This window comes from Pan troglodytes, chromosome 11 (genome assembly GCF_028858775.2).
Source record: "Pan troglodytes isolate AG18354 chromosome 11, NHGRI_mPanTro3-v2.0_pri, whole genome shotgun sequence".
NCBI lineage: Eukaryota > Metazoa > Chordata > Mammalia > Primates > Hominidae > Pan > Pan troglodytes.
In genome coordinates this window covers 12,487,674-12,512,727 of record NC_072409.2, presented here as the reverse complement: position 1 = coordinate 12,512,727, position 25,054 = coordinate 12,487,674, and the positions used below count along the sequence as shown (strand labels likewise).

The following is a 25,054-nucleotide window of genomic DNA, read 5'->3' as shown; positions in this document are numbered from 1 at the left end:
TGCTGTTGTTCTCTACAAACAATCAGCACCATGGTTGGTGTGGTGCTTAAAGCTTGCTCCAGTGATGTCAGGTATTATATTTATTTTAGAATTGACTATTTTGAGGAAATCTCTAACACTCAGTTGATATGATACCCAAACAAGGATAAAGAGACAATTTTCAGGCTGGGCACAGTGGCTCACACCTGTAATCCCAGCGCTTTGGGAGGCTGAGGCGGGTGGATCGCCTGAGCTCAGGAGTTCAAGACCACCCGGGCAACCTCGTCTCTACTAAAATACAAAAAATTAGCCGGGCGTGGTGGCACACACCTGTAGTCCCAGCTACTCGGGAGGCTGAGGGATGAGAATCACTTGAGCCTGGAGGCGGAGGTTGCAGTGAGCCAAGATCATGCCATTGCACTCCAGCTTGGGCTACAGAGTGAGACTGTCTCAAAAAAAAAAAAAAAAAAAAAAAAAAAGGAGAGAGAATTTGCAGCTTAGATTTAGGGTTTTTGAGTTTCCCTATACCTGGAAGAAGTCATAATCAGAATTGTGGTTCCTCCATTTTTGTCCCCTTTGCCTTCTTTTACCTATTCCTTCTCTTCTTCTTTCCAATTGAGTATTCTTATCAGTTTTTCTCATGCTAGTCTCAGCACTGTGTCTAACCTTTCCGCTGCCTTGCTTCCATGAGGCATTTGAGGCTAATAGGCCAATATATAAGCCAGGGTCCCAGCAGAAAACAGATGTCACACTCAAACTGGAATAATTGGAGGACACTTTATAAATGAGGTAAAACGACTTGCTCAAGGTCACTGAGCAAGTGACTGTTTACAATAGTGTGGGCAGAGTGTAGGGAAACCACAAAGGATAATACTAGTGATTGGTTCTGTTACCCACTTGGCCTGAAGAGATGGGGGAAGGGTCAGTAGATCTCAAGACAGAGGAGGTGTGTGGAGAAGGCCAGTGACTGAGACCTGAAAAAAGGCAGCCTTATAGGGCAGGAGTCAGGGGAACAAATACTGTGACCTCACTCTTCTCCCTTCCCATCTGCCGCCAGTGCCTACTATTGGCCAGAAGCCTGAGGGCACCCAGGGCAGCCTTCTGGGGCCCATGACAGGGTAGAGAGTGGATAGGGAGGAGTGAACAGAAGATAGACAATGTAGTCCAAAGGGTGAAGATACCTGGTCAGAACAGGCGCCTTGCTCAAGCCTCCTGGCTTCCCACTTCTGTTGATTCTGTGATGTTTGCATCCAGAAACCTTCTCCAGAGATGCTCTTGGGCTTTCCTTGTTTCTTCTCTTTTGATTTCTCTCCCAATTCTTCTGTCAGCTATGTGGAGAACACATTTTTCTAAAATAAGTGTGGGTTTTGAGAGTAGAAACTACAGTTTAAATAAGTTAATTTGATCTAGCCAAAGGTATTTACCAGGATTTTTGGCTATTTTCTTAATTTGCTCAATAGGTACTTAGTGCCTACTATATGTCAGGCACTATGCCTGGAACTGTGGCAAAGAAAGGTCAGTAAGATAGGGTTCTTCTCCCCAAGAAATATTGAATTTGTTGGGGGAAACAGACAGATGTGTTACTGACAGAATATAAAAGTTACCTGAAGAAGCACACAGGCACAAATGGATGCCATGTGCGGAATATAGTACAAAGAGGGGTTTACTTTCTATTGAGAGGATCAGGAAAGACCTTCTAGAGAAGATGATGTGTAGAACCTGGAGAAGGATGAATAAGACTTTGGGAGAAAGGATATTCTAAGCAGAGGAAACTCAGAAGCAAAAAACAGATATGTTAGGAAAACAGTTTAATAAGTCTGGAGCCTGTGTTATTATGTGGGGGGTGGGGGATTTTATTATAAGACTTAAGGCTACAGACTGTGAAGACTCAGACAAGCCTGAACTAAAACCCCAACTCCTCCCCAGTTTATTAGCTCAGTGACCTTGGGCAAGTCATTTTACCTCACTGTGCCTCCTTTTCTCAAGTGTGTAGTTGGGATAAAAATAGCATGTACTGGCTGGGCATGGTGGCTCACACCTGTAATCCCAGCACTTTGGGAGGCTGAGGCGGGCAGATTGCTTGAGGTCAGGAGTTCAATACCAGCCTGGCCAACATGGTGAAACCCTGTCTCTACTAAAAATACAAAAAATTAGCTGGGTATGGTGGCGCATGCCGGTGGGTCTAGCTACTCAGGAGGCTGAGGCAGGAGAATTGCTTGAATCCAGGAGGTGGAGTTTGCAGTGAGCCGAGATTATGCCACTGCACTCCAGCCTGGGCAGAAGAGTGAGGCTCTGTCTCAAAAAGAAAAAAAAAAAATAGCATGTACTTCCTAGGGTTGTGGGAGTTTCAGTAAGATAAAGCATGTGTAAAGCACCTAGCAGAGTGCCTATCACAGAGTAAGTGAAGATATAATAGTAATTATTGTTATGCAGTTTCTCCTGCTTGGAATTGTTTATCCCTACCCCCTGCCAAACACATACAGATGTCTTAATAATTTCTACTCCTTCAAAGCTCACTTCAAATGTCAGCTCTTCAAGAAGGCTTTCCTTGATACCTCTAGTTCCTATCCTCCATTGTATATTCTCATAACTTCTTTTCCCCATGATTGTAACTGAACAATGATTTGTTAAATGCTGTTCCCCTGATAGATGGTAAACTCGATTTTGGCCAGAACTGCTGTCTTATTCACCCTTATATTCTCAAGGCCTAGCACAATGTGTCCAGCACATAGACATTTACTGAAGATGGTGATATTATTAACTGATACAGGAAACACATAAGGAAAAGCTGGTTTGATGGAGGGGACATTAAAGCTTGGCAGCAGTTATGCTAGGTTCACATTGCCTTCAGATCTGTTGGGAAATGTTCAGTTTGGAAATATAACTCAGAAGAAAGGTCAAGGTTAAAGATACAGCTTGGAGGTCATTCACTTAAGTTCCTAGTTGAGGCCCTGGGAATGGATGAAGTTGCCCACGGAACCTGCAGATAATAAGAAAATAAGGCTGGGGGAAATGACATTTCCCTGATTCCATTGCCAATTCTAAGGTAATAGTTAAGAGGCTGAGAATTTAAGCAGGTCTTTAGACCCCTTTACTTTTCAAGGGTAAAAAGGTGTGAATTGGTGTCTAGACCTGCTAAGGGATGCTGCCTCTTTCCCTTTGCTTTGGGTTAGGACTTAAACTGCTTAGGGCTACATCTTAGCAGTGAGTGCATCAGAAATAGACCCTAATGGAAGATCTGCTATTCTGCCTTAGAATACCTTATTCCTTGATGTTGGATTGCTGCTATTCATAGGTGCTTGGAGAAATCAAATACAAAATTTTTTTTGGAGAAAGATAGCAGCATCCTAGGCTTCAAGTTGTTTCTGTAAACAAAACAAAACAAAAACAAAAAACTGGGCACACAATCACAGAAAGAAACAGATATACAAGACAAAATGACAATGTTTCTGGTACAGAAACCAGCAGAAACAACAGACAATAGAAGCAGACTCACAACAGTATAGGAAATAAAGGAATCTGATATGGACTATAAAATAACTATGCTTAATATCTATAATGGGGGAAAGACAAACTGGACAATTCTGTCAGGGAATTGGAAACCATAAAACAAGGGTCAAATAAAAATGTTAGAATCAAAATTTAAGAACCCAGTGGATTGGGTTAAAAGCAGATTAGACATTGCTGAAAGGAAAATCAGTGGACTGGAAGAAGAGTCCCAAGAAAATAATGATATTGAAGAATACAGAGACAATAGGATAGAAAAATTGGGAGACAGAGAATAGGAGACATAGAGGATACAGTAAGAAAGTCTAATATAAATGTGATTGAGCCCCAGAAGCAAATGTGAGAATGGGTCAGAAGCAGTATTTTAAATGTAATGGCTGAAAACTTTCCAAAACCCATAGCAAATTCCAAGCCCTAGACTCATGAAGAACACCAGTCCCCAAACAGAATAAATAAATAGGAATCCACACTAAACATGGTTGAAACAAAAGCAGCCAGAGGGAAAAGTAAGTCTGCCTTCAATAAAACAACAATTCAATGACCACAGATTTCTTAACTGAAACAATAAAGACATAATACAGTGGAGTGATATCTTTAAAGTGGTGAATCAAATTAAATGTCCACCTAGAATTCTGTACCTGCCAAAAATGTCCTTTGATAGTGGAGGTGAAATAAAGACATTTTCAGTCAAAAATTGAAATAATTTTTCTCATTTTCTCTCTAAAGGAAATACAAAAAATTTGTTTTCAGACAGAAATAAAAAGATTACAGATACAGGGGAGGAGATATAGGAAGGAGTAGAAAAGCAAAGAAAAGGATAAATATGTATGTAAATCTAAGTGAATAGTACTGTTTAAAATAAAGATAATGTCTTATTTTGCTTACAGTATGTATAGAATTAAAATACACAATAATAATGCCTTATAAGTTATGAGAGGAGAGTAAGTGTTCTAAGACTCTTACGTTTTCCGGGAAAGATGGCAAAAGTACCAATTAGTGAAAAAGTACCAATTAATGTTAGAATTGAATAGTCGAGAAAGTGTAAATCTCTAGGGTAGTTACTTAAAGAAAAGTAAAGAGTATATAGCTTTCAAACTAATAAAGAGAGACAGAGACATAGAATAATTTTTTTTAAAATAAGCAGTCTAAAAGATGGCAAGGAAAAAAGAGAAAATGCATAGTAAGTGGGACAAATAGGAAGTAAATAGGAAGTACTTAGCAAGATGATAGGTTTATACCTAAATATGTCAGTAATCACATTAAAGTAAATGAATTTAATACTCTAAGTAATAGAGTCAGGATTTACAAATGAAACTTAGTTATGTGTTCTCTAAGAGACATATGTAAAATATAAGGACGTAGAAAGTATAACAGTATGAAAAAATGTAAACAATAGCCAAAAGAAAGTTTGTGTTGATCTAATATCAGATTAAGAGCACTTCAAGGAAGCTCAAAAAACATAAAGCAAAACTTACACAATTTCAAAGAAAAATAGACAAATTCAAAATCATTATAAGAGATTTTCACACTTTTCTGTAACTGAACAAGCAGACACATACATATAAGTCAGTAAGGACATAGAACAGTGCTTCTTAAACTGTAGCATACATAAATAAGAATGATCTGGAGAGCTGTTAGAATATAGATTTCTGGGCCCCATTCCCAGAGGTTCTGATTCAAAGTGTCTGCAATGGGGCTGGCAATTTACAGCTCCCAGATTAATGCTGATGCTGATGGTTCTGGAACTACACTTTGGAGTAGCACAGATATAGAAGATTTTAACACCACAATTAGCAGACTTGACCTAATGGACATACATAGAAACACTACAGCCAACAACTGCAGAATACACATTCTAATTTTAAGCACTTATAGAACATTTTGAAAGTTGACTATATTCTGGGACATAAAGTACTTCTCAATAAATAAATTTTAAACAGTTTAAAACAGAGTATGTTTTCTGACTACAGTGGAATCAAACTAGAAATCACAAACAGATAACTAGAAAATAACAGATAACCAAATAAAATTCCATATGTTTAGAAATTAAGCAATATAACCCCTGGGTTAATGAAGAAATCACAATAGAAATTAGAAAATAACTGAATGACAGTGAAACAATAACATACCAAAACTCATGGGATACAGCTAAAGCCATGTTTAGAAAGAAATGTATAGCTTTATATATAATATATACATGAATGTGTATGTGGTATGTGTATGTATGTATATACTGTACATATCTGTATATATGTGCAGGTATATACGTGTGTGTGTATATATATATATATACACACACACAGTAGGTCCATTTCTAAGAATTTAATCTACAAACACATTATCTATGTACAATGTTTCTTGCTCCAGTCTTTATAATAGCAAAAGACTGAAAATTCAATTCAACCTCTGCCTCCTGGGCTCAAGTGATCCTCCCAACTCAGCCTCCCAAGTAGCTAGGACTACAGGCATGAGCCACCATGCCCGGCTAATTTTTGTATTTTTTGTAGAGATGGGGTTTCACCACATTGCCCAGGCTGATCTTAAACTCCTAAGCTCAAGCAATCTTCCCACCTCGGCCTCTCAAAGTGCTGGAGTTACAGGCATGAGCCACCGCACCCATCCAGTGCTGTCCTTTCCTATCATGTATTTTGATAAACTGGTACTTTAACTTCAGATGACCGTACGTTCTGTGTAGGAAGGCAGAGGAGTCACTCAGACTCTGCTCCAGCACTATTTAGTAACAGTGTGACCTTGAGCAAATTATTTAATGAGTCCATTTTTTATCTATAAAATGAGAATAATGATAATTTGCTCAGGGGATTCAGGGGTTAATGAAATCATGTATGAAGAGTGCCTAGTACAGGGCCTGGCATCTCAGGAATGTTCATTAAATGCCAGTTGTCATCCATTCAACCTACATTTTCTTGCCGGGCATACAGAGTCTTGTAAAGGATCCAAAAGAAAGAGGGAGCAAAAGTTCTGACATCCAGCAAACTAGCGTGGTAAGTATTCACAGGCTCCCTGAAGGTGAGAGCCAGGGAGGGGCATGAGGGTGTGTCTGTTCTTAGTCTCTGATGGACCTACCGTGTATATATATATATATATATAGTATTCTTTACTCCAAAAATGCATGAGATTCATTTTTGATGAGAATTAATTATATATGTTGAAAGCTTACTATGCTTTTTGAGGATAGGTATACCCACTTTAACAATTAAATGAAAGTTTTCTGGATTTTTGAAAAGAAAAGAAAACTGCAGTGGGTATGTGGTAAGGAGTAGTGGTTGAATAAAGAAGTGTTTCCCTTAAACAAGAGGCGTGACTGTAGGATTTCTTTTCATAGGACACTGAATGTATATTGATGTTCTTATTTACAGGGATTAGATTTACGTGAAACTTGTCAGGACAAAAAGTCTGGCCCATCATTATTTGGAGTGCTCTGTGCATTCATTCTGGGATGTGGCTGTGTTGCCTGGGAGATGGCTCCACCTTTCAGTGTAGCTGATGGGAGGCATTTCCACAGTTGTGATGTCAGTGTTTCAAAATCTGTCAAAGAGGCTTTCCATAGAGCCTAGGAAGGAAAACTATTGAGTTGTATACCTACCACATTTTTTTTTCTAATGAGAAAAATAATTTTAAAGAAGAAAAAACCTCTTAACTGTAAATGTTGTCTGTGGTAATTTAGAGGCACCCCTCAGCACGTGTTTTAGGGAGCTGAACAGTGTCATCCATTTTCTATGTACTGTGGCCGCAAGGCTGACGTTTTATACACTTTTGCAGATGAGCCTCTTTGTGAATGTCATGAGCAGTTATCAGTCTATCATGCAGAGTAGAAGGGGCAAAGCTGAACTGTAAGGGCATCAGCACATTATGGCAATAAAATTTTTCACAGCCTCAGATAAAAAAATACTGTACTTGACAAGTGAATCTGTTTTAAATTATTTCAAATGCTATGGAAACTGAATTTCTATTTGTTCGGTTCTCCCATTAAAAGTGGGATGTTTTCCAAAAGTTGGTTTTCAAGTCAGTTGTTATAAATTTGCAACTTCTTTTTTTTTTTTTTGAGACTGAGTCTTGCTCTGTTGCCCAGGCTGGAGGTGCAGTGGCCTGATTTTGGCTCACTGCAACCTCCACCTCCCAGGTTCTCCCACAGTTCTCCTGCCTCAGCCTCCTGAGTAGCTGGGACTACAGGTGTGCACCACCATGCCTGGCTAATTTTTGTATTTTTAGTAGAGACGGGGTTTCACCATGTTGGCCAGGCTGGTCTCAAACTCCTGACCTCAGGTGATCCACCCACTTCTGCTTCCCAAAGTGTTGGGATTACAGGTGTGAGCCACTGCGCCTGGCCAAATTTGCAACTTATTTTCTTAGAAGAGAAAAAAAATTGTGTGGATTCTTGGGCTAGCCCACATTTTAACCATGAAGGAGCTGAAATATTTTGCATTGAAAAGGTAGAATATAGGTTTGTAGACCTCACCATTTAATACAATGAAAAAGAAATGAAATTGAGTAAAGAATAATTTTCGAAACTTGTTTTACGTATTAAGAGTAAACAAGTTTTATCAGGTAGGACATAATGAAACGGGCTTTGTAACCTTAGGCAAGTTACATAAACTTTCTGACCTCAGTTTTTGCTTCAGTAGAATTGGGTTTTTGTAACAGTTAAATGAGATAATACATGCAAAGTTCCTAGTACAGAGCTGACTCATAATGAGCCCTTTGCAAATGGCCACTGTTTAAATACAGGCACAAGTGGCATTGGAATTCAGGTTTCCTGCAAATTCTAGGTCCAGTGCATTGTTCTGCTTAGTTGGGGCAGGGATGAGAAGGGATAGAGGTAGTGCCGTCAGGTACTTGTGCAGAACAATAGCCTAGCAGGAGTGTGGCAGACAGGCGCTCTTGGTCTTCTGTGGTAGGAATTTTATTCTGTTCAGGTATGCAGGAGTTCACCTCCTTTTCCCTTCTTGCTGCTGCCTGTTCCCTCTTGCCAGTGTCTCACCAGCACTGGGAGCAGGGACCAGCTTGCCCAGAACTTGAAGCTCCTGGGAAAAGGGGTCCTGACCTTAGGCACTGTAGGAAGCAAGCATGGTGTGTATGCCATTGGCCTTCAGAGGGTTTTGTTGTTGCTGATTTGTTTTAAGAAAAGGGGAAACTAACATTTACTGAGTGCCTGGTACATCCCTGGCACAGTCCTATATATTTAACATGCCGTCTCATTTAATGTTCACAACAGCCCCATGAGAAGGAGATATCATTATCCCACCTTGTAGACCAGGAAAGGAGAACCTTAGATGGCATGACTTGTGTAAGGTAACATAGGCAGGAAATTGCAGAGCCGAGATTTACACACAGGTCCGTTTGGCTCTCAAACCCATTTATCCAGCTGTCCTCTGAGTTCTTAGAGGAATGCACACAGTGTATGTATCCAGCGTGCCCAGCCTTTCTGTCCTTAGAGAAACTTTATCAAACCCGTACCTTCTGGAGGGAGAAGACTGGTGTGAAATTTAGAATTTATTAACACCATTAACTTTAAAAATTGAACAGTATCTGGCTTCCATCCCTCGTTTCAAATTGAATCACATAATGGGGATGAAAACATTGATTAGGGAGAAACTGTTTGTTAGAGGTAAAATTGTTTACCATGTAAATATGCTGCCATGTTCCATTATACATGACTTAGCATTTCAACATTTCATAATCTGTTACATTTAATTAGGCACAGTACATAAAGTATGCATCACAAGTAAACATGGGGAAACACAATGGAAAATTTTTCTAAGATTTGTGCTTCATAAATTTTCAGTTTGTTAATTTCAATAATGATGTTTTAGTGTCAGCTGCTTCTTTCCAAACAAGTGCAGATCCTCTCCCTGACGCAGTTTATGCACGGAAGCAACACCAAGGATGAACTACAAAGTTCTGCACTTCTGCCTCTTGGAGGCGGCCTTTAAGTAATAATTTTTCTCTTTTATTTAATGTTGTTATTAACACGATCAATAAATGTAGTGACAAAGTTTGAAACATAAGACACAAAGCTAATTAATAAATTGGCTTTCAGTGACTGTAGAGACATTATAGATGGTTTAGCTTTTTATTTTGAACATGGAATTTTTCTTAAATGCAAAGCTGCTTGGGAAATTTCAGTGGCTTGAGATTTACAAAGTGTTTGATTTTAATTATTTTAAGAATTCTCAAACCTATCAACCATGCCCTTCAGATAGAGTACAGGAATGGGATTGGTCACTCGTATAGCTCTGGGTCCCAGCACAAGGCCTGGCACTTAAACTCATAAAGATTGTTAAGTGACTTTCCAGTGCTTTTTCTGTTGTTTTTAATTTATTCATTAAAATGTATATTTTTCTAATTTAAAAAATCCTAATGCTTGCTGATCTGAAAACAATTTGGATGATACCTGAAAACACAAGAAACGCAAAAACAGAAATTACTTCTAAACCCCACTGTACATGATAGTCACATGTTAGTACATTTTTCCTGTGCTTGTGTATATACCTACATCTATGTATGTCAGTGTTTGAGTATTTTTACCAAAATAAAAAAAAAGACTCATGGTGTATAAAAAGAAAAAAATGCCCTTTCTTCCTTTTTTATAGTATATAATGAATATTTTCCCCTTGATTTGTCAGTGAATATTTCCCCTCAACATGATCTTTAATAAATGATCATATTCCATTATACAAAGATGTGCTATAAATTTAATCTCTCTCTCTCTCTTTCTATTAATAAGTAGGACTAAGGGGCCAGGCATGGTGGGGCAGTAGGACTGAGGGGCCAGCACTTTGGGAGATAGGTGGATCACTTCAGCTCAGGAGTTCAAGAATACCCTGAGCAATATAGCAAAACCCTGTTTCTACAAAATACATAAAAATTAGCCGGCCGTAGTGATGGGCACCTGTAGTCGCAGCTACTCAGGAGGCTGAGGTGGGAGGATCTCTTGAGCCTGGGAGGTTGAGGCTGCAGTGAGCCGTGATTGTGCCACTGCACTTCAGCCTGCGCAACAGAGTGAAACCCTGTCTCAAAAAAAAAAAAAAAGTAGGACTGTGGTGGATATCTTTGTACATTTATCTGTAAATATTTTCTCAAGATAAGTTTTAGTAATCTGGACAAAGGGTATGCTAATGTTTGCTGGCTTATTCTCCAGAAAGGTTATGCTAAATAATAAGTAAACTGTATCTACCCCCCCTTAGGTTTATTTCTTTAATCTGAACTTAAAAGATTCTATGGCGGACAGATTTGTTATCTGTGTAGCTACAAAAGGTCATTGTGACACATGGAAGTTGTTACCCGAATGAGTCCTGTTTTTAGCCCAAAAAAAGTCTTTACGCATACCCAGTATGAGGGGTTCCCATGCTGTGCTCACATAGAGAAGTTAAAATGTAACCAGAGTTAGCCTGAACACTTAAGGCAGCAATCTGCAAACTTGGGGGGATGCATACTGTACAGAGGAGCTGAAGGTTTTCCAAAGAGGACTCAGGTATGCACGGTTTCAAGGTTTTCACTGGCCAGCTTTCCTTACGTATATGTGTACGCCTTCCTAAATCCACCTGCCCCAGAAAGTGGCTGTGATGGAAGCATTGTGTTGGTTTTCTTTTCCCTTCCTGCCCTTTTCTTACTTTATGAAAGAAAGGGATACTCCCACCTGGTTCATTGCCCCGAAGTAGGAGACCCTCTTGGGTGCCCAACAAGAGACATTATGAAATATTGGTGATAACCAAACCTCCTTTAATCAGCACTGTACAACCACCCCACTCCCAATTAAGAAATGCATGTATGATGAAACCTACATTTGATGGTCAAAATAAGTATATTTTTATTTATCAAAATAAGTATTTGTATTGCTTTGATTAGTTTTAAACTAACTATAATGATGGTTTAGTCCAGAAGGAAATATTAAATATGTAGAGCCTTATAATTACAGGAAATAAAAACAATTTCAAATTTTCAATTTCCATATATTCCTTTTGTAGAGCATAAAAGTATATTGCATTAGGCTAATATGGGAGAGAAATGAACTAGAAATACACTTTCAAGAACAAAAAGAACAACATAAAATTTTAGACTTGAAGAGCAAGTTTATGTTTTTTTTTTTGTTTGTTTTGAGACATAGTCTCACTCTGTTGACAGGCTGGAGTGCAGTGGCGCAATCTTGGCTCACTGCAGTCTCTGCCTCCCGGGTTCAAGCGATTCCCCTGCCCCAGCCTCCTGAGTAGCTGGGACTACAGGCGTGCACCACCACGCCCGGCTAATTTTTTGTATTTTAGTAGTAGAGACAAGGTTTCACCATATTGGCCAGGATGGTCTCAATCTCCTGACCTCGTGATCCGCCCGCCTCGGCCTCCCAAAGTGCTGGGATTACAGGGGTGAGCCACCATGCCTGGCCTATGTATTTTTTAAATGGATAATGGGTATCAAACTGCTGTGCTATTTATATTTGGTTGGATTCATTTTAAAGAATAGTGTTACAGTTTTATTTTAAGATGTCAACATTTATGACATACTGGAATAACACTGTTTACAACTATGTAGACTTATGAAAAATTATAGATGCCAACTTAGAAAATGTACAAGGAAGGAAAAATGTGTGAGAAGGTCCATGATTTTTTAAAATTAATTTAGGGGGAATTTTGCACAGCAAAAATGTGCAGACCAATGACCCTGGACAGGCACATGGATGGGAGGGCAGCCTCACTGGAACCCTTTCTGAACTCCACTGCTATAGATCTCAGGCTCCTTTTCAGCTCTGTCCCCTGCACTCAGCAGTAACACCTGGGGAGAACCTGCGAGCCCCTCTTCAGGCTTTCCCTTGCCCAGAGCTTCTCCCGCTTCCTCTTCCTCAGCCAGAACCCACCAGCCCTTCAGGTGCTTTGCTCCTGCTCCTCCCCAGGTACCAATGCCTTCCCCATCTCACTGCCCGCTCCTTCCCCGACAGAAATGTTCTCTCAGATGCTACCTTTCCTCTCCTTTTTCTGTAGAATAGGTTTCTCTTCCGTCACTATAAAAAGGGGGTTTAGAGGTTAAGAAGGGAAAAGGGAATTAAGTTACAGAAGAGATCAAAAGTTTCTGGGATCTCAGAGTGGTCCAGGGAGAGGGAGGCAGGCTTGCATTTTTGGCTTATTTGTGGCCACACGAGCTATTGGAGTTTTCTGCTTCTGAATTGTGGAGTTTCAATAAAAGCACTATGGAATTGAATTGGATTGAAACGGAGGTCCCGTTCAAGTTTGACCTTGCCTCAGAAGCCTCCTCTGATTTCTCAGACCTGCTGGGATGTCTCTTCCTCCAAATCCCTGTTGCTTTTAGAGTCTCCGCTCTACGGTTCAGCATGAGATCATCACCATCTTGCAAGTTTTGCTAATTATTTTGAGTGGATAGCATTGCTTTTATAACCATATTGTAAAGTCCAGGCAGGCAGGGGCCATGTGTTTATTTTTTCATTTCCCCACAGCACCTGGTACAGTATTGACTATAGCAGATGCTCGGTAAGCATTTCGCAGTTGGTTATTTAAAAAAGAAAAGCTGACGGGGCGTCCTGGGGCTGAATTCTAGATCCATCCCACTTTGCATCCCACTTTGGGCAACTTGTCTGTGGCCTGGATCTCTCGTTTCTTCCTTGATAAAACATGAGTGATAGTAATAGCTAATAGTTACCAGGTAAATGGTATGTGCCAAAGCCATTAATGCACCCAACAGTTCTGTGAGGAAGATACTACTATTTATATTATTATTCTCATTTTATAGGAAAGGAAACACTAAAATAACTAAAACAATCTGTCCAAAGTCACTCAGCTTAGTAAATAGCAGAGCGTGAATTTGAAACCGGATTCTGAGTCCAAAGCACGTAACCATTATGTGATACTTCCCACATCTGACTCAACTCCCTCCAAGTCAGAGATTCTAAGGAGATAATGAGTAAAAGCTTTTTGAAGAAGGTAAAAAAGCTATGTAAAAGGTGAATCTAGTTATTGTATTATGTGGAAAGTATTTTTACTTTTAAAAGCAATTGTCAATCTATAGCTGAATTGTGTGGGGGAAATACACAGTTGTAGTGTATGCGAGAGACCAGAGCCCTTTCAGGCTGCTCCTTGGCCTTGCAGAAAAGTTCCGGAAAATCAGCGGACTGCATAATGTGCACTACTCATTCCCCTAATCACCAGAGGCTCGGTCTGGTGGCTGATAACAATGAACATCAGTAGAAGAGGGAGAGTACTTGTGCTTTTATTCTCATTTTTAATTGATCTTAAAATTCTTCCATGGCCCTTTGCCTTGGGCACAATCCAGAGTCATGAATCCTTGATATGCGGCTCAACAGAGAGGCACAGGACAGCGTAGTCCCTTTCCCTTCACCAATTTCCTGCTTGCGTTTCTATTCTGGAACCACTGTACAGACCATTCCAGTTCAGAGATGGAGCAAGCTCTGCTCGCCTTCATGCACTGCGCATACAGCCTGGCCCCACGGTGAGCTCTGTGCAGGAGGGGCCCCATGACCTGCAGCCTTTGAGGCTTCCTACTGGGTGAGCTTAGGGCTTCTTTTGCAACTAATTATATCCATCTGTTTTTAAAAGGTGAAAAAAAAATCCTGAATTTAGGTGTTGATTGATACATTAATTACCCCATCTCAGTTGCAGCAGTGTGGTCTTAATAGCTGATTGCTGCAATACCCAAATCTGTAATATCAGAATGTGATGTGCATATTTTAATTTGAGAAATAGTTTAACATTTTTAGATATTCATTTAGATGTGGTTATGCAGGTTAAACATAACGTATGATCACTGCTTCTTTCATTGCTTCCAATTAAACCTTGCTTGTTAGTTTAACCTCTAGGTAATCCCATCAAACAATTGATGTCAAGGAAACAGTGCCCACAGTAGCTTCGGATGAGTGGCCATTAATTTTAATTGCCTTGATATTAAAGATTAAGAAGTATTGGGACTAGCAGAATAAAAACGATCTGATGTCAAGCAAATCCACTTGCTAAAGCTTCCCCAGGCTGCTGGTGATATTAAAATTTTACTGTGAGAATTAAATAAACCTTTATTAGTGATGACTGTTGTTTGATTGGTCCAGGGGTATGCATAAACAGAGGATTCTTACATATCTAGAGATGAGACCTTCGATGGTACAGAGATTCCTCAATTATGAAACTGTTAATAAAGCTGTAATCTGATTTTCCAGGCTAGGTTTCATTAATGTATTATAGCTTCTCTGATTGTCAAGGTAATATTAACTACAAAGTACTGAATCCAACAGAGAATTGTTTGGAAGAAGAGAATTCTAAGATGGGCCTTTGTTGCTAAATTCAGAGTTGGGGAATTTTCATTAATTATGCTTAAGAAATACCAAATTCCCTCTCAACCAAGACTATCCTCCTTTGCACTATAGATATGTTCAATATTTAACTCTTTCTAAGGCCTGACAGTCTTAGTCAGAAACGCTAGACTGATAATTATGTATTAAAAGAGCTTTTTGCAAGCCAACTCTAGGTCTGTCTCCTGAGCTGAGAGCATGCATTGGGAAACATGAGGTAAGGTCAAAGAGAACATGCTTTAAGAAGCGTAATCAGAACCCATACCTTTATAGTCCTTTTCCAATCTTGATTTAGAACTTTTCTGTTTTTAGAATCACATAATTCTGGTATGGATTCTAATGGTCACTGAGGATTTGTCCTGGTGCAGAAATTCCTCCCAAGTATCTGTCTCCATCCTGCTCAAGGCCTGGGCACCACACCTGCATCGTCTCTGGCTTGTCCCTCTCCACTGACCTCCAGAGCTAGTCAGTGGCCAGATTCTGTCTGTTCCTCCTCCATAATATGTGCCCTCTCGACTCCTACTGCTCTGCCTGGCTCAGGCCCTCATGGCTTCCTCGCTTATATACTCTCCTAACTTCCTCCTGTTGCTACATCCTATGCAGTTATAATGCACACCTGCTGTGAGCATATGGGGCTCAAGGAAGGGAGGGCCAAGAAGGCTAATAGTAGGATGGAGAGGTCCCTTGGGGCTGAGCCTGAAGGCCTAATGTTGTGACAGTCTAGATGTTGGAAGTAGGACCAATGTGTGGAAGGGAAAGGGAACCAGATCGTAGTTCAGAATAAAGAGAACTATATACCCATTAGGACTATCCAACAATGGAGGTGGGGATATTGTGAGGTAGTGAGTACCACATCTCTGGAGATGGAGAGATCAGGACCACAAAGAAAATATAGAGGAGGTGGCACAGGCTTAGAGGACACCCGACTTCCTCTTAGACCCATTGAATTGGAAGTTGTGGCAGAACATTTATATGGAAATCTCTTTAAAAATGAGAACTCACTATAAATCTGGGAGTCATCCACACCGAGAGGATAATTGAAATTTTGAATATGGACAAGGTTGCTCTAGGTGCAAGAGAGAAGAAGGCCAAGAGCTGAGTCCTGGAGAAAACTCACTCTCTTCCTCTCTCTCTCTCTGTCTGTCTCTCTCATGTATCAGGGAAGAGCAGATGTTGGAGGAGAAGGAGTATAATGTCACATACACCATGTAAGAGCCTGCTCTAGGCAAGAGGGGTGGTAATTACAAGTATCAGATACTGCTGAGAGGTCAAACTAGTCAGAGAGACAAGGCCATTGGATTTGGGACTGGTGTCATGCCAGTATAACCACTCCCATCTACCACCTAGCCCTTGAAATTGTTCACATTAAAATGAGAAAATGTCTGCAAGGTGCTCTGCATAATGGTCATTCACCAAATGATAGTTATTAGAGCTACTCTATTTGATATGAAGAAAAGAAGGGATACATACAGTCTTCTAGGGGGAAAAAATGATGGTAGAACAGAAACAGCTAGGAAGTGCTGATCTGTAGCACATTTACTTCCTGATGGGCTTTGGCTTGTTTCTGTCTGACGAACCTATGCTCATGGTTGCTGCATGGGTCCTCGGCAAGTATGCCTGCATGTGTATATGTGCACATGTGTGCACCCCATAATCCCCAGGATGGACAGCATATGGGCAGCAGCAAGGCCAATGTTGTCTTCCTCACATGGCTCCCTTGCCAGGGCTCTCTGCTCCTTCCAGAAGGATGAGTGCCATAGGTTGAAGAATGGGAATTCTATTTCCAAAGCAATTAAAGACTTGGCAGAGATGGTCAAAAAGGGTGCCCACAGTGTAAATTGGGTTGGAAGGCTTCAAACTACATACTACTCCTTACGTCTCTTCAGGGCCCCTATGAATAGCTGTTAAGAATAATACCTTCAGGGTAGAACAGTGACCCCACCCAGCCTGATATCACAGCAATATGCCCCTCTGACAGATTATTAAGAAATTATTGAAAAGTATTTTTAAACTGTTGCTTTAATAAAAGAGAGGTCAGATCCTTTTATATAGTGAGTGGGTATACTTTCTTATAAATTGCCATGTGGCTTTTAGCTTCTTTATGTAGCTCAATTACAGGTGCCTGAACACATTGTAACTCTGAGCCATGATTCTGGGGCTGAGCTCTGCTCTCCTTGACGTGTGATGAAATCTGCCTATTGCCAAGATCCTTTGTAGAAATCTCTCTTCCATTTGCACCGGCTGACATCATAAGAAGTTTGCAAAAGAAAGAAATATATTCCACCTGATGACATTAGAGTTGCTCCTCTGTGTTTACATTTGACCTGGTTGGAATTACTTGAGTTTTCAAGTTGTGACCTTCCCACATGTTAACTGGCAGAGCTTGAGCAGCCATCTTGGCAGACATGCAGTATTTTCTAAGACAAAAGACAAAGGGTTTTTTCATCCATTATTAATTGATGTTACTCTTTTCAGCAGACCAAACGTGATTCTACTATACAGCTGCCAAAATTGTTCTAGACCCAAAAAAGAAGAATAAGTCGTTCATGTTCAAGTATTTCTTATTACTTACCTAACTTAGCAAATATTTCCTTCAGCTTTTCAGCCTGATTTTGGGGGCCTATTTATATACTAATCGGTATATAGCAGTTGGATATCTTTTATGAGCAGCGCTCCCTGCCGTTTTGGTATTACTGTAGCCAACTCTAAGAAAGCAGCGTTATTCCAAAAGTATGTGAGAGTTTTGCCAAAAGAGAAAATAACCCCCAAAACCATTATGCATGATCCATAGGATGTGAGGTTGCAGGCTAGGAATTGTGTGTCTCCCAAGGTATTGCCTTGGTGTCCAGCAGGTATTATTGGAATTTGATTACTTCTTCCTCTCTTCCCCTTCACCTCCATGTCCCTGCAATTTGTAGGTATCCAATTGGTTTGGCAACAAACGAATCAGGTACAAGAAGAACATCGGCAAGTTTCAGGAAGAAGCCAACCTCTATGCTGCAAAGACGGCTGTGACAGCTGCACACGCAGTAGCAGCAGCTGTGCAGAACAACCAGACCAATTCACCCACCACACCAAATTCCGGTGCGTACTGGGGGCTCGCTCCCCAACTGGCCCAGGCAGCCTTATGCCACAATGCCCTGTCCCACAGGCCAGGAAACAAGAGCCGTAATGAGGACAGAGTGGACTTAAAAAGGAAGATTTGTGTTCAGATGCAGGCTTGTTCTTGAGATGGGTGAATGAGTGGAAGGTCAGAGCCTGTAAACCCACTCTTCACAGTGAATGCCACTCACTAGTAGATTATGGAAGTTTTACAATTAGTAGTGGCTTTCAGTTCAGTAATTAGGCAGAGTGCTATCGCTCATGACTATTTTAGCTATTTCTTTCCAGATACCACTTTAGGGTCAGTAGTGGTCTGTGAAGAGTGAAATAGCAGAAGTGGGAAATGCAGCAGTTGCTGTGTGTGAGGAAGCTGGAATGCTGGAGGGAAGTGCAGCAGTGCTTTCTGCCCAGCGCCGCTGTCCTTTCTCTGCCTTTCAGCAGCACTGTCTGAGCGGGGCTGACGGCATGCTCAGCAGGTGGCTAGCTGTGAGGGTTATGGTGCTTAATACATGCATGCAAGATTCTTGGATCCTCGTCCGGTACATTTTGGCTGCATTTTATGTGACATTTGTGAGGGGGTTAGAAATACTTTAAAATTTCAGGGAACTTGAATAACAATGAAAGATGTGCAGCTAGTCCAAACAGATGGACTTCAGTAGCAATTCCAGGGGCTTTTCTGAGAAGGTCTCTTAGCTATATCTTTAGAAGTTCAGAAAGTAGGGGGGTTTTTGTTTGTTTTGTCTTGTCTCCTCACCCCCCAGTTCTTTTTAATGGCACATAAAAACAGATGAAAGGAGAGGGAGGTATATGCATAGCGAAGAAAGAGCTCCTGGAAACGTCTCTTCTCTGGGTGGCTGTCCACTGTGACAGCCATGTTGACAAGCTCGTGTAATGACTAAATCCTGGAGATGAGTGGAAACAAGGGGAAGGGTCCAGGCCAGCTGCTGGGTGTTTTGGTTTATTTTTTCTTTTTAATTTATTTTGATTTGTCTCTTTGTTTTTGCTTTTGTTTTTTAAGTTTGGGCTTCCCCACTGATGGGACTTCTCCTAGATGTGGAGTGACTCACAGGACCCAACTCTCTGGAGTTACTCTCCATCCTCTTAGATCTGGAAATGCCTTATGTTGTGCACACAGCCTTTCCCTTCTGTACTTTTTCTCCTCTCCCTGCCTCTAGGTCTTTGAGGATTATGTGTGTAGCTCTCTGTTATTCAGCTACTTAACTCTTTCCTTTCCAGGTTCTTCTGGTTCTTTTAACCTCCCAAATTCTGGGGACATGTTCATGAACATGCAGAGTCTGAATGGGGATTCTTACCAAGGGTCCCAAGTCGGAGCCAATGTGCAATCACAGGTAGGAGAAATGCCCCAGTGGGGCCTTTCTAGCAGGGTAGGGTTTGGGCTCAAAACTCCTTCCTCTGACCCCATGGAAGTGGTCTACACATCCATGCAGAACCTGTGCTGGGTGCTTCCAAACAGGACCCATCTGCCCCACCATTTAATTTAATGAGAAGTCAAGTGAACAGTGACTTGTGATGATTCAAACCTGATAAACTTTGTGAATGCATTCGGCTCTGGCTTGAGCTCATGGAGAGGGGTTGGGTGCATCTTACTTTTGTCACAAAATAGAACAGAAAAATTGAGTGTGCCAGTGTGTATATGGTTTAAGAACATGTTGCTGTTTCATTTCTTAAGTCAGAGTACAAAAACCTGAGTTCTTAAATTATAACTCTATAATTTCTACTCTTTTCTTGTCCTCTTATTTGAGAACAGAACTACTCATATAGTTTTTAATACATCTAGATGTGTGTGTATGAGACATAGAGAAAGTGAGAGAGAGAGAGTTGAGATAATTCCATATACACAATTCTAAGTAGGTTTTCACCCACAGCCACATCCATTTGGTTGCTGTAGACGGAAAGTTGCATTGCCATGAAGATGTTATTGTTTGGCTGGCATGAAAAACAAAGATTTGTGAGTTTAAATATGCAAAGAATGGTTGAAATTCTGCCAGTCACATTTGATTGATAAATTTGTCTTTCATTGAAGATGTTAAACCCTTGTGGCACACATAATTCAAATTATTTCCTTTTGTAAGTGATGACGTTTTAATAGATTTGGGATGATGAATTTTGTTTTGTCTCACTTCTAGGTGGATACCCTCCGTCATGTTATCAATCAGACGGGAGGCTACAGTGATGGCCTTGGAGGAAATTCACTGTACAGTCCACATAATTTAAATGTGAGTACTCTGGGGAGTCAGCTGTAGGAGAACAGTGTCAGGTAAACAGTGAGTAATAAAGAAATTAATAGCCATTTGACCTGGCTTCTCATCTTCTTGGCAGGTAGGGAAGGCAGCGTCTTTGCTGCACTTTTATTTTAAGAACCTAAATGCTTGATGCTGCCTAGATACCCTTAGAAGTCCTCATAGATGCCCAGAAGTGGCTGGTGTCCTGCCATCAGCAGGGACTTAAGCATCAGCCCATTAAGACGCCATTTCCTACCATCAGTGCTGTGCTCCAGGGAGACGGTAGAAAACAGATCATTTATCTTAGAACCAGGCAGCAGGAAAAATTCCCAAACAGAACTCAGGTGAAGGTGGTAAGTTTGGAGAATCCCAGGCAGACCAACAAACCAAGCTAAACAAATAATTGTGTTATTAAAAGCATCTTGCTGTATTGTCAATGTGGGATGCACAACATATTTGACAATTTTAATTATGGAGGAAATAATTTTAACTTTTGTAACTACTTCACTACAACTTTACCTTTCCCTCCACTGACATGGATGGAAAATGGCAAAACACACAGCTCTGGAAAAGGGGGAAGGGGGCAGGGGAGCAGGTCATCGTGGTGGTGCTGCGGGGTGTGGTGGATGGAGTCTGGGGTTCTAGACTTAGGAAGGAAATTAACTGCCCAGCTCACGGTAGTAGACTCAGGAAGAAAATGGGCAAAATTCTTCCTTTTTAGGGCCTTGGCTTGCTATGAGAGTAAATATTAATGATTTAAAAAGTGATTGAGGATGTTCAATTGTAAAGGGAAAAAAGGACCATTAAATACTCAAATCTTTTACATTTGAAATGTCAAATCTTTCTTTTTGGGCTTATAAATAACTCATAATAACCCACAACAAACCATATAAAAAGCCTTTTAGTTGCATTTCTCCTTTTTCATTTAAGTGTTTTGAAATGCTTCAGAGAATGTGCGATATCCTTATCAACATGATAAAATATGAAACTGTGATTGCCTGCAGCATTTTACAGACATGAATTCCATCTTCACTGATGAGGCTTGATAAGGCGCTGTTGTATAATACAGTGCATAATCTCAAACCACCAGAGTAAGGATTAATTTATGTTGAAAAAAAAGAATGCTTGCTGACAACCTCTCCTCCAGCTGCCACGCTGGGTAAAAATATTGTACATTTGTTGTTTATAAATTTGGATAAAAGAGGAATGATGTTTACTTCAGATGGAATATCTTTAGACTTGTATCTGTGTGAGAGTTTTTCTTTTCCTAAGTAGATTTTCATACCTGAGGGGGGAAACAGCTTACCTTTTAGAGAAGAGGATTTCTGAGAGTCCACCGAACACACATGGGCATGTCATTAGCCAGCCTGGCAAAACAGAGGCTTTAAAACAATACCACCATGGCTTTTTTTTTTTTTTTTTAATACTGTTTCCTTTTGTTTTTCCTAACCTGAATTTGATATGCCTCAAGCCTGGAAAATCCTCTTCCCTTAGGGTCTGGTCATCTCTGTGGGGTTCTTAGGTCATAGAGGTAGAAAAGGTGCTTTGCATGCCAACTCTGCAGTGAATTAGAAGACAGGGAGTTCTCCAGGAACTGTGATCACGGAAGAAGAAACAATGGCTGCTGCATGCTCATCTAGGAGCTGTATCCAGGCTGGGCAGGGAATCTAGACAAGAGTTCTCAGCAGCCTGGCAGCCCAGGCCTGAAAGAGGGCATTTTGGATGGACTTGCAGAGGAAGTTGCAAATAGATGTGAGGGAGGCAGGAGGCACCTTATGACCCACCCTGACATTGGTGTAGGAGGTCCGGGTCTGGGGGCAGCATGGAGGCAGAGGGTGGTTGGTGCTGCAGGCACGGGGAGCCCGCTCACCCTCACCTCCTCTCCAGAAAGGCCTGCCCCATCACTTCCACTCAGTGTTCCCCAACTCACGAGGCTGGCACCTCCCTCTTCCTGACTGACATAAAAATTTGTAGCGACAAGCTGTCTGCCACAGCAGAAATCTGATCAGACATTGATTTCAGCAATTGCCACTATAGGCCAAGACACAAGGCAAATTTGTTTCTGAGTACAGTTATTGCTGCTGCAGGTCTGAGGCAGGAAGGGCCAGCAGCATGTGGAAGGTGGGAGCAACATCCCAAATAGGAGCCTCAGCCACAGATAATTGGAATACAGATTTTAACAGTGTGTGCTGCTCTGCAGCTCATGCATTTTCATTCTGGAAGATCCTATTTGGAGGGAAATTCTGGCCTTCACTTTCCAAGGGTTACAGTAGCTGGCTGTCAGGCGTGTATGGAAAAAGGGTGGGCAACTGCTTCTCTATGGAAATGATGATTAAGCCGGGGTGAAGTTTAGACTTCATGGAGCCCTGGGTTTCGCTGAGGCATTGCATTGAGCTTCTCCACTGCTCCCTTCTGAAGAGATTTCTTTTTGAGTCACTTTAGTTTTACCAGCAGATCAAAGGCCGAGCTCGATGCCAGCATGGGCCTCGCTGAAGCCCTTCTTCGGCGTGTTGATTTATTGCCAAGTCTTTACTTGATGGGATGGATTTGTTTTACATGCATTTAATCCCACTTTAACACATGCTGCCAACTCCTGCCACAGTGGGTTTAGAAAATACATTTTGCTAATGCATCTCTGCTCTCATGTTGTCATCCGGGTGTTTTAAATTGGGGAGTAGAATTAATATGTAGACGTGCACCCGTTGAACTGTGTTTCTCCTTTCAGGCTAATGGAGGCTGGCAGGACGCAACAACTCCATCTTCTGTGACTTCTCCTACAGAAGGCCCAGGAAGTGTGCACTCGGATACCTCTAACTAATCTCTGGCCACACTTTTCCCTGAGCTACATGCCTTGATAAGTGCATTCAGAGCAATAGGAGGAAAAGGAAAGCGTTTTTGTAGCCCACCATCTACAGCTTTACTGTAAAACCTTGTCTTATTCGAGAACTTGGTAAATCTGTTTTTTAAGGAATCATAATCATTTGTATTTATACTTAAAAACACACAATGTTAAAAGAAATAAAGCACTTTATCCAATTAGGCCAAGATTTAACATTGTTGACAGTCCTGTAGCTATTTTATCATAATTTATTATCAATATTTTACATTAATGGTTTCACAGTTGCCAATTACTTGGCCTTAAGGGTAAAAAGTACAATATACACTAAACCTCAAACGTTAAAGCAGATGCAAAAATTCACCTCACCTAAATTGAACTTCTTGCATATTTCCATTACTGACTTGGATTGTCTTTCTTTCATATCACTAATGGAGTTGGAATAAAGAGCTGTTTGCCTATCCCTGTTAATGATGGTTGTGTTTAAGAATCTTCCTCGTCACGTTTGTGTTCAGATCTCTTATGTTATAATTAGATCAGAGACTGGTAGCATCGTTTCTCTCTCTGAAAGAACCAGTGCCCAGAGTCTGCTCGGTAATAAATTATGGATCCAGATTGTTCTGAGAGACGAAGATACTTGCTGCTGATAGAGGTGAAAACGAGATCGATCCGTCTGGGGTTTTACGGTGTGCACTGGGTGCTGCACAGACTTGTCAAGGTTTGCTACGTCCTCTGGGCATCTGCAAAAGGCCCTGCTCTCTGGAGTGTTGTATATAGTGTAGCAAAAGAGTATTTATACATCCCACCAATCAAAACACAGCTTTATTACCTCATGCGAACTCATACAAACCAATAGAATTTCAACATGTTCTGTAGCTTAGAGTGCTCACTTACTACCTCTGAACAATACTCACGCTGTAGTTTGTCTCTTTCTTATCTTTTTTGCATCTTGTAATTAACTCTTTGTTTCCCTTCATAAAATGTAATGTACATTGTAATCTTTTAAAAGAAAAATCAGGGTTGCATTTGCAACTTTTAAAAAACGAGAGTGGAAACATTGGGTCTTAATTCAACACAGGATCGGTAAAACTGTTGTAAATACTGAGAAACATTTTGAATGTTCTTCATCTTATTACTAATCCATGCAAAAAAAAAAAAAAAGCAGCGACTAATTGTGATGCATTCAGATTTCAGTATTCAGTACTGTATATTTCACCCTGTGTAATGGGGCCCCCTCTCCTTTCTCTCTTTTTGTATCGTATGCGATTCTGAAACTGATTGAGTCATGAAAATAATTTGTGGCGGTGATTCTAATGTATTAAAAACGTTTCGTGTTCCTTTCTAACTGGATTACACCCTGGATTGAAAAAGTCTTCCTCGTGGTAGTTATATGTAGTTTCAAACATGAATAAACTTTTTGCTTTCATGATTAAATTTTGATGCAGTTTCTTACTTCACTATTTGAGCCAGCCAAGTGCAGGCAGAGGAGAAAGTGCACCCAGCACCAGGCCTGGGAGTGTAACTGCCTCCTGTCAGAGACCACTCTGAGATGACGGTGAGGCTGGGAGGGAAGGAGCAGCTGCTGTTGAGTGTGCAGGCACCGTGCCACCTACTGAACCATCGTTAGGAGTCCTCACTTGATCCTGATGTGCTCAGTAACACTGCAAGGAAAACTCCCCATTTTCATAGATTAGGAAACTGAAGCTCAGAAAACCTAAGTGAATGCCAAAAGGTCACAGACCTAGGACAGCAAGGGGTCACACCTTGAACCCAGGTCTTTCTGCCCTCAGCTCACACTCTCCTGACCTAGTGATGCCTTTGGCACTTGTTAGATGGATTTTTTTTTTTTTTTTTGAGATGGAGTCTCACTCACTGCAGCGTAAAACTCCTGGGCTCAAGCGATCTTCCTGCCTCAGCTTCCTGAGTGGCTAGGACTACAGGTGTACACCACCATGCCTGGCTAATTTTTCTTTTTTGTAGAGACGTGGCTTGCTATGTTGCCTAGGCTGGTCTGAAACTCCTGGCCTCAGGCAATCCTCCGACCTTGGCCTCCTGGAGCTCTGGGAT

At 40.9% G+C, this 25,054-nt stretch overlaps 1 protein-coding gene across 2 annotated transcripts in view; it reads left to right on the top strand.

The window, feature by feature from the left end:
• The window catches only part of PBX3 (PBX homeobox 3), a 220,809-nt gene extending 196,388 nt beyond the window's left edge, over window positions 1-24,421 (top strand). The window contains exons 6-9 of one of the 2 annotated variants that reach the window (XM_016961669.4): window positions 17,725-17,890; window positions 19,145-19,257; window positions 20,056-20,145; window positions 22,877-24,421. In XM_016961669.4, the coding sequence (XP_016817158.1) occupies window positions 17,725-17,890; window positions 19,145-19,257; window positions 20,056-20,145; window positions 22,877-22,969 (462 nt within the window). In that variant the 3' untranslated portion in view covers window positions 22,970-24,421. The remainder of the gene's footprint in view (window positions 1-17,724; window positions 17,891-19,144; window positions 19,258-20,055; window positions 20,146-22,876) is intronic. The other variant, XM_016961670.4, reaches the window with a different exon arrangement.
• The last annotated feature ends 633 nt before the right edge of the window (window positions 24,422-25,054 follow it).